Here is a 15,149-nt window from a genome sequence, read left to right on the forward strand (position 1 = left end):
GAAAGTCAGTGGCCTGGGCAGATGAAAGGAGCCCGGACTCAGACTCAAGACCACATCACACCCCGGCTCTGCCACTTGCTAGCAGTCGCTGGGCGAAGCAAGGACCCCTCCATCCAACTGCTTCCTCAGCTGGGATGTGGTGAGGGCCAAGGCAGATCACAGGGTGCTGCTGATGTGGAGACTGCATGGGGAGTAGGAATGTCACTCATCCTCCTGTTGAGGATCAGCGGGACAGGGGACAGAGCCGCCCCATAGCTTTGTCTGACTGTATTGTATAATAATACTATTTAAAGTATTGAGCACAACAAGGCACTGAGGTGATTCTGTCATTACGTCCCATCACAGCCCAATGAGCAGGCATCAGGATCCCAGGGTCTCATTTTGCTGATGAAAGAAACTAGGACTGAGAGAGGTTATGGGAAGTGGAAAAGACAGGATTTGAAGGGACATTGTAAGCAGGTTCTAAAGCCCTAACCTTAAAACTGGGAAAAGGTACCTGTGTACTCACCTGGTCCCTGAAGTAAGGCCTTGGTCCTAGACTGCCTGCTCCTGATGACCGGGAGTCAAGGCCCTGGAAATGCAGCTGTGTGACAAGAGCAAAAACCACTAAAGGCTGCCCAAGGGACCCAAGGCTCAAGAGGGACCTTTCTTTGCAGAGGCAGACTCCTCTCTGCAAAAAGGGGAGAGTCGGAAAGCCAACCCCATGCTGGCCTGGGAATCCACCTCCTAGCGAGGCTTGCCTCCTGTTTTGGGCTTTAGCAACAATAACAGTCCATTCATTACTTTAAATCTTTTGATAAAGGTCTACATTTTATGACGGGGGCCAGGTCCTGTTCTGGTCATCAGGGATCCCAACTGGGCTCACAGCCTAGTGGGCGGAAGGTCATTTCATTTCACACTTAAACTCTTGGCCATTGGATCAAGCGGATCCCCACTGCCCTTGCCCACCCCATCTCATCCCAGGAGCTCCACAAACACTGCAAATTGTCTTCCTGCGGCTGCCCTTTGCCCTACAATCTGCTCTGCACACAGGGGACAGAGTTATCTTTCTGAAACATAAACCAGGCTACATCACTCCCCTGCTCAAAACCCTCAAATAGCTTCTCATCACACTTAGAGCAGTGTCTGAACTCCTACATGGCCTACAAAGCCCTGCAGGATCTGCCTGTGCAACCTCTGTGACCATACGGCCCACTGTCTTATTATTCACACCACTCAAACTGTACCAGTCTTTCTTTTGGTCCTTTGACGAAAAGAGCTTGTTCGCACCTTGGGGCCTCTGCACTCGCTGTTCCCTCTGCCTGGAACCTCTCCACCACCAGACTAATGTATGGCACCGCTTGGGGCTCAACTCGAGTCACCAGCCCCTCAGCAGGGCCTCCCCTGACACCCCTTTAACTAAAGCAGCTCCCTTTTCCCAGGTCACTGTCTCATCACACTGTCTTATCTTTTTCACAGCACTGATCAACCAGTACCTGAAATTATCCAATTTCTTTGCTGACTACACTAAGCCTCTCCAGAGCATGGACTCTGCCTGTCTTGTTCTCCACTGTATGCCTGGATCAGTGTATGGCATATAGTAAGTGCTCAATAAATGCCAGTTCCCTGACTACTGATTCTGGAAACCGTGATAAAATCTAAGACCACATACTCCCAACAGGGCTTCCGGGGGGTGCCGCCCTCCCCTCTGGAGCTGATCTCTAACCTCCCTCCAGCACACACTGGGCTGCAGTTGGACTAAGTCACAGCCAGCTAGCTCATGGACACGCAGGCCATTCCCACCCCCAGGTTTTGCTCATGTCGGGTCCCATTCCTGGAATGCCCTTTCCTCCTCCCACCATCCTTCAAGTCCAAAGTATGGTGTTGTCTCCCCCTGGAAGCCTCCCTAGCCCTCTTGATCTCTCCCTGCTGTGAAGCGCTGAGAATTCATGTCTAAACTACTTGGGAAGCTCTTGGACTAGTTGTGGTCTGAAACTTGGGGCCTCAGAGAGGATCTGTTCCAACACCCTCAACAAGATGAATAAATGAGGCTTTTAAATCCTTCTATAGGGCTTCCCTTGTGGCGCAGTGGTTAAGAATCTGCCTGCCAATGCAGGGGACACCGGTTCGAGCCCTGGTCCAGGAAGATCCCACATGCCGCGGAGCAACTAATCCCATGCGCCACAACAACTGAGCCTGTGTTCTAGAGCCTATGAGCCACAACTACCGAGCCCACGTGCTGCAGCTACTGAAGCCTGCGAGCCTAGAGCCCATGGTCCGCGACAAGAGAAGCCACCACTCGCCACAACTAGAGAAAGCCTGCATGCAGCAACAAAGAACCAACACAGCCAAAAAATAAAAATAAATAAAATAAAATTTAAAAGGTAAATAAATAAATCCTTCTATATATGTGTCTGTTCTCCCCAGCACCCTGTAAGGTCTCTGAGGGCAGGGACCTCCCTGCTACAGCTTTGCACCCTGGAGGATACCACAGTGTCTTACCTAAATTACTTCCCTTCTCTTGGCCTCCACACTGCTATTTATAGAATGGGCTACCTGAGATAAAGTATATAACCTGCCTGGTACATTGCCCGGCACCATCAGTGATCTATTAACAAGAGCTATCTTTTACCAAGTGCCTACCTGGCTCCTGCAACTTATCCTATGTTATCTCAAATCCTTAGACAATCCAGAAGGTAAGTATTGTTAGTTGTCCATGTTACATGTGAGGAATCTGAGGCTCAGAGGGGATAAGTGTCTAGGCCACACAGCTCTAAGTACCAGGGTCCTGAAACAAACCCAGGTTTGTCTGACTCTTAAAAGTGCCCAGGATCCCACCCCTCCTCCGTGGTCTGGGCATAATCTGTACCTGCCTGCAAAGTTGTTATAAGGATTAGGGATGATGAGTATGAGATGCTGGACACATGGCAGGCACTCAGTAAAGGATGCCTGTTGTCACACAGATTTTCCATACATCTTGGTTGATTCTTTGAGTAGCTTAAATAATCAGAGTTATCAGGAAGCAATCATGGCTGCTGGGACAGAGGTGTCTGGGGATCTCAGAGACAGCTTAAGGTGGATCAGAGCTGGCTAAAGGAAAGGGCATGGTGGAGAATTTCCTCTGGAGGAATAGAGTGAGGGTGGGCAGTACGCCAGACTGGGGGCTATGAGTGTTTGGATGCAGGGAGAGGGACAGAGCTAAGAAGAGCTTCTTCCCTAAGATAGTGGGTAACAGGCCCTGAGGTAGGGAGGGAAAAGCCTGGAGTCAAACAGCTTGGGTTTCGTTCTACTGTCTGTAACACATTATTTTAAATTATTTTTTAATGAGTTTCATCCACCTTATGAGTGGGAGTTACATTTGAAAGACCCTAATTAGGAGGCCTCACCTCTAATACGTTATCTCCTGGGTACTGGAGAGCCCTATTAACAGAGGGATGTTAGCAATGATTTTTCACAACCAACAGGAAGGGGTAGAGAGACACCTGGATGGTTAGGAGTGCTGTACAAGCACTTAAGCACTTGCAAAAGCAGGGAGTGAGAATCTGCAGAGACCAGTGACCTCACGCCTTGGGAGTGGGCCTGGGCTTCTGATACCCCTGGGTTCTCCCACAGATGGAGGCTGCTGTGGCCTGATCCTTACCAACCCTGGAACATCATCCCTTGGCTGACTTTCAGAAGCCTTTCAGGCAAGAGGCAGGCCCAGGGACCTCTCTGAGCTTGTAAGGACAGGTGTGTGACTAGGGGCCACTTACTAATATTAGGTTAGAGTCTAACCTTAACTGTTAGACCATATGAAATTGCCAAAATTTTCAAATTGCAGATTCATACGGTTCAATCTAATTCACAGGTGCGTGCGGCAGAAATCAGCCTGAGACCTGCTTTCACAGTTGTGTAGGTCCTGGCGTCGAGGTTGAGCGGAAGCAGAGGTGTGCCTGCACCCACTCCTGACTGTGGGAGGCTGCAGGTCTCTGTCCCAAAGACCTGGCAGCTGGCCAACCAGGGTTAGGTGGCTTCATAACAGATTGAGTCCCAGCCCCACACTGATGAACTGCATGGCCTTGCATAAGCCGCTTCAGCTTTTCCCGTCTCAGTTCCTACCTGTGATCTGGGCCAATCACATCTCCTCACAGTTGGCTGCAGCATTAGGGATGCGCCAGCAGAGCACACAGCAAGGGCTGAATCCATGGTAGTTCCTGTCTTATGGCCATGTTTAGGGTAGTCCAAATGGGAGAGGCTGTAACACCAGGCTAAGAAGTTGATGTTTTGTCTTAGAGCCTTGAGAAATGGGTGAATTCCTGAGCTGTCATTTGGAGAGCCACAGGAAAAAGCCCTCTTCTGTTCAGGAGGAGCTAAAAAGGAGACCTTGGGGATGAGCCTGGGGGTGACCTTTGGGGCCAGAGCCAGGGAGGATAGTCGGGGTCTGATAGGGGGCAGGAGGCAGACAGGCCACCACCAGAGAGGCAGAGTTTTGTGGGCAGACTGAGAGGAGATACCCAGGATAAACACCAGCAGGGGACAAAGGCACCACAGAGTCTGGGAGTGGGTCTCCTGCACCATCCGCAGCCACCATCCTGGTGGCCGGCATGCCATGCTACAATGCTCTAGGCACGACACAGGGATGACATCCCTGTGTCCAGCCTTTCCTGAAAGAGCCCCTCCTGATGAGGGACTCCTCACACAGGGTTGGGATGCTTCCCTTCAAGCCCCTCTCCCCCTGGAAGCCCTCACTCCTTGGAGAGCGAATCAGGTCCTACAGCCCCAGGCTGAGGAGGGAACTCGGGTTTCCCAGGAAGCTTGAGTATTTGAGAATGTTGGCTGTTGCTCCTGGGTTCCTGGTGCGGGCAGGGTTGGTTTAGTTCCCAGGGTCTCCAAGTGTGGCCGTTCCCCCTGTGAAGGGCGCCCAGGGGCCCGAGCTGGGCAATGGCACACTGCAGTTGATATTTCCAGGCATTTCACAAGCATTATCTTAGTTAGTCCTTCCAAGAAGCTCTCCTAACCCCATTTTACAGATGAGTAAGATGAGACCTGGAGAAGATAAATACCTCACCCAGGTCACGTGGTAAATCTCAGAGCTGGGATGGGCATCAAGTTCAGGGCATCACCTGACAGGGTATTTGACTGTTATTCATGATGTCCTTAGGGACCAGACGCAGAAATACGAGATGGGTTATAACAAAGTTATGTAGATCCTAGGTGGCTGAACAGCACTCCCCAAAGGTCAACTAGGTAACTGAGATCAATCTGGGAAAAGGTCTCCAGTGGAGGACCACAGCTCTCCATCTCTATCACTCGCGTGGACAATGACTGCCCCAACCCAGGACCAGGAGGCACAACCATAATTCAACGTGATCTTCACAGACCATAACAACAGACTGAATCTGCCAAATGACATGTAACAGAGATAAATGTAAAATTTCACATTTAGTTTCAAAAACTCAATTGCCAAATCTGAGCTGGAGGAATTCTGTTTGGATAGCAGCTTGTTTGAGGAGGATACAGGAGCCCCCAAACTCAATATGAAGTAAGTCGAAGACACCTGCCAAAAAGGCCAGTGGAATTCTAGGTAATGTCGAATGCATGATTGTCTAGTCCAAGCCCCTGTGAGGAGGGAGCCAGCCCACGATGCTCTGAGCTGGAGAAGGGAATGGTGCAGGACACACACTTTGGGAAGAACATTGACAAATGGACGTGTGTTCCAGGGAGTGTGCCCAGATTAGCAAAGGGACAAGAGACAGTTATATAAAGAGAAACTCTTGATAGAAATGGTCACATTCTAGGTCTGCCCCAAAGCGTACTAACAGGGCCATGTGAGCTGTCCTCAAACATTGAAAGAATATGTGGGGGACTTCCCTGGTGGCACAGTGATTAAGAATCTGCCTGCCAATGCAGGGGATACATGTTTGAGCCCTGGTCTGGGAAGATCCCACATGCCGCAGAGCAACTAAGCCCGTGAGCCACAACTACTGAGCCTGCGCTCTAGAGCCCGCGAGCCACAACTACTGAGCCTGCGCTCTAGAGCCCGCGAGCCACAACTACTGAGCCTGCGTGCCACAACTACTGAAGCCCACGCACCTAGAGCCTGTGCTCCACAACAAGAGAAGCTGCTGCAATGAGAAGCCCGTGCACTGCAACGAAGAGTAGTCCCCGCTTGCTGCAATTAGAGAAAGCCCTCGCACAGCAACGAAGACCCAACACAGCCAAAAATAAATAAGTTAAAGAAATAAATTATTTTTAAAAAATAAAGAATATGAGAAAATCAACTTACTTGCACATCTAAGGAGTGTGGAATTAGGAACGAGTGGAATTATGCCCTTTATGTATAACTCTATTATAGTTCTGATGTCATGTTCTAGAAACTACTTTCACATTAACCACTCTGGGCTTCAGTTTCCTGTTTTGTTAAATGAGGCCAATAATAATAATAACAGTAATAATGCTGCTGCTACCTCCTTCACAGGTTTGTTGTGAGGATCAAATGAGTTACTACAGTAAGTGCTTTTTAGAACAGTGCCTGGTACATCACTGTTAGATATGTTTGCTATTAGCATTACTATTGCAGTTATTGTTGTTTTTGTTACCTCCCTGAATTGAAAGTGAGCTCTGGCTGTAGATAGTGTCTGGTCACCCTTTGTGTCCCCAGCATTCATCTCCCAGCACACAGTAAGTTGAGTCAAAGTTATGTGGAGGCTCATGTCAAGGTGCTCCAAGGAAGATCATCCCGAATATTCAGAGATGAACTGTCATTCCCAGCTGGTGTTAAGATGCTCAGCAGGCTGAGGTTGCTCAAAAATAGACTGAGCGCTCAGGCAGGGACATGTGGGCATGGCGGCTGGGGCCACGTGCTCTGCAGGTGGTATGGGTTGATCAGCGGGACACCCTAAGATTCCAGGATACACATGTCCTCCTTTCTGAAGGGCCCTCAGCCTGGACAGCCACCTGGCAAGGGAGGGGCAGGGATCACCCCTACACTTTTCTTTTTTTTTTCTTTTTTCTTTTTTTTGGCTGTGGGGCTTGTGGGATCTTATTTCCCCAACCGGGGATTGAACCCTCACCCTCGTCAGTGAAATCATGGAGTCCTAACCACTGGACTGCCAGGGAATTCCCAACGTGAAATTCATTATTATTTGCTGCACCCCTACACTTTTCAAATGGGGAACCAAGCACAGCTCCCTCTTCCTAGTGAGAGAGTTTCTGGGACTCCTCCTACCTGGCCATCCTGCCTCTCCTGGGACATGCAGAAGGGCTTAGTAAGCCTTGATGCAAATAGTGGTCGATTTCCTGGGCTAAAATTACATCTTGAGTCAATTTTCACAAAGTGCAGTGACAGATTTAGGTGATGGGAAGACGGAGCTTTCTCAGAAGGCATTACAATGACCCAAACGGTTAAAATCAGCTGAAACCAGGCAGCCAGGGGCTGCGAGAGCAGCTTTCATCCTTCTGTGGTCTTATGCAAACATGGGAGACCCTGCCTAGGGAAACTGCTGTGCTTGCACTTGACTCCCTCCGGCCATGGAATGAGTATCTCTTGGCCAAGATTCCACTAACAGAGAGACTTTTTGCAATGAACTAGCAGGTGGAGCCACGGGAATGGGTTTGTGTTTACTAGGAAAAACAGGCTTCCATCCCAGGGACAGTTCCATAGAGATGGATCTGGATTATTCTTTAAACTCTCCCTTCCTGATACTTTCCTCTGCAGGTCACACAAAGAACCAGGCAAAGTAGGGCCTTGATATGTTTGAGGGTATCTTTCCTTCTACAGAAATAGCTTGAAGCCTGTGTCCCAGGGGTAGTCCATGCAACAGAGCTCTGTCACCGTCACCCCTGAAGGCTGGGGATGGTGCTGATGGTCTCTTGTAAATGGGGTCAGTCTCCTCTCTGACATTCTGACCCTATGACCCCAGCAGTCAGGAGCTCCCTTCAGCTGCCTCTCCCTGTATCTTACCAGCCTCACACCCTGAACACCAGCCTCACTCATCTGCTCACCCTCTGTTTTGGATGGTCTCCGTTGGCCCTCTGGATCTACTTCCAGCCCTTCCCCACCCTGCTCTGTGCCCGGGAGGCCGACCTGTGTGGACTGGATCAACAGCCGCTCCCCGCTCTAAGTCTTCCAGTGGGATTCCACCAATGGGAGGTGAAGGCAGGAGAGCAGAGGGTGGGGAGAGAGTGAGGTTGCCCAGGCTGACCATGTCCCTCCACTGAGGGCCCCTGCTCCTGTAGACAAGCTCCCTTGGGGTTCCAGGAACCACCCCCACCCCTTACCTCCTCAGGCCTGGAGTAGTCCCACTGTCCCCAGCCCCTGTGATTCACCAGCCCACGTTGGTTTCCCTGAACCCCAACTCCTTTATAATTAGCCCTGTATTATATCTCCCAACTCTGCAGGACCTGGACTGGCCTGCTTACTCCAGCCACCTCCATGCCTTTGCTTTCACCACCATCTTTTTTTTTACAAATTTACTTATCTATTTATTTATCTATCTATTTATTTATTTATTTAGGCTGCATTGGGTCTTCGTTGCTGTGTGCGGGCTTTCTCTAGTTGCAGCGAGCAGGGGCTACCTCTTCGCTGCGGTGCGCAGGCTTCACATTGCAGTGGCTTCTCTTGTTGCGGAGCACAGGTTCTAGGCACACGGGCTTCAGTAGTTGTGGCACGTGGGCTCAGTAGTTGTGGCTTGCGGGCTCTAGAGCGCAAGCTCAGTAGTTGTGGCACACGGGCTTAGTTGCTCCGCGGCATGTGGGAATCTTCCCGGCCCAGGGCTCAAACCCACGTCCCCTGAATTGGCAGGTGGATTCTTAACCACTGCGCCACCAGGGAAGCCCTCACCACCATCTTTGATGCTGGGTCCTTGTGTATGGCCCCCGGCTTCACTGAAACCCAGATCGACTCAGCTCCTCCAAGTGGACGCTGCCCCTGCACTGGGGTCCAGCTCCCTGATTCCAACACATGAGGCCAATCCTGCTCCTCTATAGGATGAGGAGGGTGAACCAGCTGAGCCCTGAAGTTCCTTCCAACCCACATTCTCCTCTGCTCCACATCATGCATCCCTTAGCCAGATGGCTGGCGTTGAGGTTCAAATTCCACTGAAAAATCCAAATGACATTCTGGCTGTAATTTTCTCTCCTCTGAACTCCCATTCTATTCTCATCAATACCTCTCATCACAACCTCTGTTAGCATCATTCATGCATGGGAATCTCCCCTTCTAGGCTGTAAACTCCCTAGTTCCATCTTGTGTTTTTGGTGAAACACTTTTCTTTTGGCCTATCTCCCTCTTCCCCCCGCCCCCATCTCAAGAATGCTTACTGTTGTAAATATTGACTGAAATGGGGGAGGGACCAGTAAGGCCCCAACACTCTGGATGATGTTGTACAATGATATTTACCAGACAATGACTACACAGCAGGTATGTTATATCCATCATCTTGCTTTGCCCTCACCACAGGCCTACAAGGTAGGTGTTACCCCCGTATTACATATGTGGAAACAGAGGTTAAAAGCAACTTGTTCCAGGAGACTTCCCCAGTGGTCCAGTGGTAAAGAATCCCCCTTCCAATGCAGAGGACGTGGGTTCGAGCCCTGGTCTGGGAAGGAAGATCCTACATGCCCTGGGGCAACTAAGCCCACGCACCACAACTACTGAGCTCGCGCACCTCAATGAGAGAGACCACGTGCCGCAAACTACAGAGCCCACTTGCTCTGGAGCCCACACGCCACAGCGAGGAACCCACACACTGCAACAAAAGATCCTGCATGTCTCAATGAAGATCCCACGTGCCACAACTAAGACCCTATGCAGCCAAAAAATAAAGAAATAAAGAAAAATAAATAAATAAACACTGTGATTAAAAAAAAAAGGGACTCCCCTGGTGGCTCAGTGGTTAAGAATCTGCCTGCCAATGCAGGGGACACGTGTTCGAGCCCTGGTCCAGGAAGATCCCACATGATATGGAGCAACTAAGCCCATGCACCACAACTACTGAGCCCGCATGCCACAACTACTGAAGCCCACGTGTCTAGAGCCCATGCTCCACAGCAAGCGAAGCCACGTCAATGAGAAGCCCACACACCGCAACAAAGAGCAGCCCCTGCTCACCGCAACTAGAGAAAGCCTGTGTGCAGCAGTGAAGACCCAACACAGTCAAAAATAAATAAATAAATTAATTAATGGGAAAAAAAATAAATTAATTTAAAAAAAAGTAACTTGTTCCAGAAAGGGTTGGAGCCAGAAGTGAGAGCACAGGTGTATCTGATTCCAAGGCCTGTCACCGTTCCTCTGCTCCACCCTGCAGTGTCTGTGATAACAAGATGCAACATGGGGATTTCCCTGGCAGTCCAGTGGTTAAGACTCTGCACTTCCACTGCAGTGGGCATGGGTTCAATCTCTGGTTGGGGAACTGAGATCTCGCATGCCGCAAGGCGCAGCCAAAAAAAAAAAAAAAAAAGATGCAACATGGGCCCTGACCCAAATGAGACAAGTCTCATTACAGGATGTAATTAAGGGTTCATGGAGCAGCACCCTTCTGAAGAGGCCCTTCCAGACTTTCCTGAATGAATCACCGAGACATTAGGACATTACTGTTCTCTATGAAGCTCGGCCAAAAGGTCTCAAAAGTTAATTAGTTCCTTTAAGCTAAACATTTCCCCAGCAATCTGGTTTACACTTTAATTGGCTTAGAGTATTGGAGAGGAAGAAAAAGTCAACTTTAGCCCAGCCCCTGCGGAAATATTTCCCATACATTTTATGGATAAAATTCATTCCCTTTGGCCACTTGCTTCTGCCAAGCCTGAGGGAGGGCAGATCAGGGAGCAGGGCAGGTGATGCTCCAGTCAGTCCACCAACGAGGAAAGGGAGGTTCGTTTCTGAAGTCTGAATTACTGAAGCTTTACTGGCTGTTCTCATTCTCATCAAGTCACCTGGGACCACCGCCCCTGTGGGCTCTTGGCTTTGGTCATCTCATGCACCACTCCTCTTCCTTCCCTTTCCCCAGGCTCTGGGGTCTGGACCTGTGTCCTTCTGCTCTTTGGAGCTGTCTCTGTTCCATTAGTCATTGGTACCTCTCCCTCTCTCAGTGGAGACACCAAGCTGAGTCTCTATCCGGAGCCCCTGGGCCTCCCTCCCAGGTCTGGGTAGAAAAGGGCATGGGTAGGGCTGCCAAGGTCAAATTCCCTCTTGTCCCATCCTTGGGCCTCTTCTGATCACCAGAAGGAGTGAGCACAGCTATGAAGGTCACAGGAAACTCCCTTCAGCTCTGAGTCCAGTAAATTCACTCCCACCTCCTCAACCCTGGAAGAAAACATTCTTCACCTCCCAGACTTTGACCTCATCCTTGCTTGGCCAGATCCTCTTCTCTAAGAGTAAGGAGGTCTGCTCCTTCTTTGTTCAGACAGGAGCCAGGGGCTGCAAGTACCCTCCCCCTTGACCAGTTCCCCCTTTTATTCTCTGCACCTGAAAACCAGCTGGCACAGAAGGTCTAAGGGAAGAAGGAAGCAGAGACGGGAACGAGACAACAGCTGCCACATCCTTGCCAGCCTCTGTCACCTGGCTCCTTTTCCTAATCCAGTCATTCCTTCAACAGCCATTTATTAACACCTACTGTGTGCTGGGCATCTTTCCAGGTGCTCAAAATGTAAGAGTTAATGACAGATGAAAATCCTTCCCCTCATGGAGCTGACACATGACAAACAAGATAAATAAGTAAACCAGAGTATCGTTTATGGCTTATGGTGAAAAGCGATAAGGAGGCAAAATTAAGCAGGAAAGGGTGGAGAGGCTGAAATGTTAGATGGGGTAGCCAAGGGAAGGCCTTGATAGGGTGATGTCTGAGTCAAGATCTGAGGGAACTGTGGAGGGGCCACGTGAACATCTGGGGAAAGAGCATTCCAGGAAGAAGGAACAGCAAGTACAAAGGTCCTGAGGCAGGAAGAGGCAGGTGTGACTGGAGTGGAGTGATGGAGGGGATGAGCAGTAGGGAATGGGTCAGTCAGGTAAAGGAAGTCAGATCCTTTAGGGCCTGTTGGGTCACCACAGAGACTTTAGTTTTGCAAGATGGGAGCTACCGGATGGTTCTGAACAGAGGAGGGACAGAATTTGACTTGGGTTTTAATAGGATTCCTCTGTCTTTTGGGTGGGGAATAGACTGAAGGTATCTAGCAGCCACCCACTAAAAGTGTCTGTGATTCTTAAGAGCGAGCACTTCAAGTCTGCCCTCTCCTTAAACACCCTATCACAAGGGCAAAAGGCCTCTGGTGGGGACAATGGAATTGAGACAAGGCTGGAAAAGCGGGCCATCCTGAGTTATGGCAGAGCTTGGAAGTCAGACTAAGCAGCTGAGACTTGATTCAAAGAAGAGGGGAGTCACCAAAGGTTTCTGAGCAGGAGAATCACCTAACTAAAGCCACACTCACTCACATTAGTCAAAAACCACGGGAAGGTTGCTCTGGCTGAGACATGGTGCTAGATGCTGTACCCATGTCTCTGGTCATGATCTTGGTGGGCCTGGACTCCCTGTCTCCCCCCTCAGACTGGGGCTCCCTGAGGACAGGAACTTTCTCTCCACCTTTAGTCTCTTCTTGCATCAGCAAGGACAAGACTCTGCACGCCTTACTATCCTTCCCGGGGGTTTAGATGCTGATGTTGGAAACACATCAGGTGGGATGACTGCAGAGTTAGATGAACAGACAGACAGACAATCAGGAACAGGCTGATGTTTCCATGGTGGGAGAGGGGCTGTACCTACCTCCCGCCACTGCTTGTTCTCCATCCCTTGAGTATACATGACGCATACTGTGAGGAGAGGAGAGAAAAAAGGGTTAACACCCCAGGCCAAGAGGAAGGTGTGGGCCCCAGATGCGGAGGGCCCTGGAGGGTCAGGCGCCTCAGGACACTATGGCCTGGGTAGCAGTGTTGGGCCTGGGTGGTGTCAGCTTGGAGGAGGGGGCCCAGAACATAGGTGTGTCTGGGAGGGGCACCCTTTGGGAGGAGGGTCGGGGTCACTCACATCTAGGCTAGAGCAAGTGTAAAGTGTGAGGCAGGTAGACAGGTGTGCATGACAGAGGACTGAGTGGCAGAGGTGTGGCAGGAGAGAGCATCTGAAACCTGCTTGTCCCTTTAGAGCCCAAGGTGGCCTCATGGGGCCTATTATTATCATCAGCCCCACTTCCCTGATGGGGAAACTGAGGATCAGAGGAGGCCAATGAGTTGTCTGAGGTCATATACTTGAGCAGCATTGCTTAGGGCTAGAACCCTGGGCTTCAAAATCAGTGCTCATCCCCCTAGGCCACAGATATTTGGGGCTCTTAAATGCACTGGTTTCCCTGGGGCTGAGACCTTCTGAGCCCTCCCTACCCACTTGGTTGTGTTGAGGCTTCACAAGTACGGGGGCTGGGAAGGGTCAGACCTCCAAGTTTTCTTTCTCCAGACAGTATCTGTGAAACATTAGATAGCCTTGATGTACTGGGAACGATGCCTAGTACATAGTGAGCACTCAGTACAGGCTCCTGTGTTGGCTACTGTAGTAGTCATAATGCCGTTGTAGCAAAGGACTATAAACAAAACAAAAAGACAGCCTACATACAGACTGGGAGAAAAGATTTGCAAATGATGCGACCAACAGGGCTTAATTTCCAAATATACAAACAGCTCATACAGCTCAATAACAGAAAAAGCAAACAACCCAATCAAAAAATGGGCAGAAGACCTAAATAGACATTTCTCCAGAGAAGACATACAGATGGTCAATAGACACATGAAAAGAGGCTCAACATCGCTAATTATTAGAGAAATGCAAATCAAAACTACAATGAGGTATAACCGCACACCAGTCAGAATGGCCATCATCAAAAAGTCTACAAAGAAGAAATGCTAGAGAGGGTATGGAAGAAAGGGAACACTCCTACACTGTTGGTGGGAATGTAAATTGGTGCAGCCACTATGGAAAACAATATGGAGGTGCCTTAAAAAACTAAAAATAGGGCTTCCCTGGTGGCTCAGTGGTTGGGGGTCTGCCTGCCGATGCAGGGGATGCGGGTTCGTGCCCCGGTCCGGGAGGGTCCCACATGCCGCGGAGCAGTTGGGCCCGTGAGCCATGTCTGCTGGGCCTGCGCGTCCGGAGCCTGTGCTCCGCGGCGGGAGAGGCCACGGCAGTGAGAAGCCCGCATACGGCAAAAAAAAAAACATAAAACAAAACACAAAAAACTAAAAATAGAGCTACCATACGATCCAGCAATCCCACTCCTGGGCATACATCTGGAGAAAACTCTAATTTGAAAAGATACATGCACCCCAATGTTCATAGCAGCACTAGTTACAATAGCCAAGGCATGGAAGCAACCTAAATGTCCATGGACAGATGAATGGATAAAGAAGATGTGGTACATATATATGGTGGAATATTAGCCTCAAAAAGAATGAAATAATGCCATTTGCAGCAACATGGATGGATCTAGAGATTATCATACTAAGTGAAGTAAGTCAGACAGAGAAAGAGAACTATCATATGATATCATTTATGTGTAGAATCTAAAAAGTGATACAAATGAACTTATTTACAAAGCAGAAATAGACTCACAGATATAGAAAACAAACTTATGGTTACCAAAGGGGAAAGGTAGGGGGGAGGGATAAATTAGAAGTTTGGAATTAATACTATCCATAAAATAGTTAAACAACAAGGTCCTACTGTATAGCACAGGGAAGTATATTCAATATCTTGGAATAAACTATCATGGAAAAGAAAAAAATAAAACAATGTCATTGCTGTTGTTGTTACTGTTATTACTGTCAGTGCAGGACTTACATGGGTCAGACTTGGAGAACATGTCTTTGTCCAAAAGGTTCCTGAAAGAGGGGGAGAGAGCAGGAGTTAGCACAGCCCAAGGATCTCAGGGGATTCAGGCTGTTACTGAGATCCGGAGGCTGCCTCGGGCCTGGCTTCAGGCAAATGCGAAGAAGGAGGCTCCTTCAGCACCGTTTATTAGGGTTCATTGGAGCTGGCTGGGCCCCAGAGGTTCCTCAGCTCAGCTCCTAGGGTGTGTGGTGCTTCCTGCTTCTCACCCCCGCCACCAACACACACTCCTGTGGACCCTGGTGCTCTGGATCCCACAGCCCCTTGCTCTTGGGCCGAAACACAATCTGCCCAATGTTGTAGAAAGTGTTCTAGAAATTCTCCTTTTAC

At 49.6% G+C, this 15,149-nt stretch overlaps 1 protein-coding gene across 1 annotated transcript in view; it reads right to left on the minus strand.

The window, feature by feature from the left end:
• The window catches only part of CPNE5 (copine 5), a 92,047-nt gene that overhangs the window by 62,777 nt on the left and 14,121 nt on the right, over nt 1–15,149 (minus strand). Inside the window, exons 2-3 of the mRNA XM_024766391.1 lie at nt 14,772–14,812; nt 12,714–12,760 (exon numbers count right to left, since the gene is read on the minus strand). Coding sequence (XP_024622159.1) covers nt 12,714–12,760; nt 14,772–14,812 — 88 coding nt within the window. The remainder of the gene's footprint in view (nt 1–12,713; nt 12,761–14,771; nt 14,813–15,149) is intronic.

This window comes from Neophocaena asiaeorientalis, unplaced genomic scaffold, assembly GCF_003031525.2.
Source record: "Neophocaena asiaeorientalis asiaeorientalis breed wild unplaced genomic scaffold, Neophocaena_asiaeorientalis_V1.1 scaffold46, whole genome shotgun sequence".
Classification (NCBI taxonomy): Eukaryota; Metazoa; Chordata; class Mammalia; order Artiodactyla; family Phocoenidae; genus Neophocaena; species Neophocaena asiaeorientalis.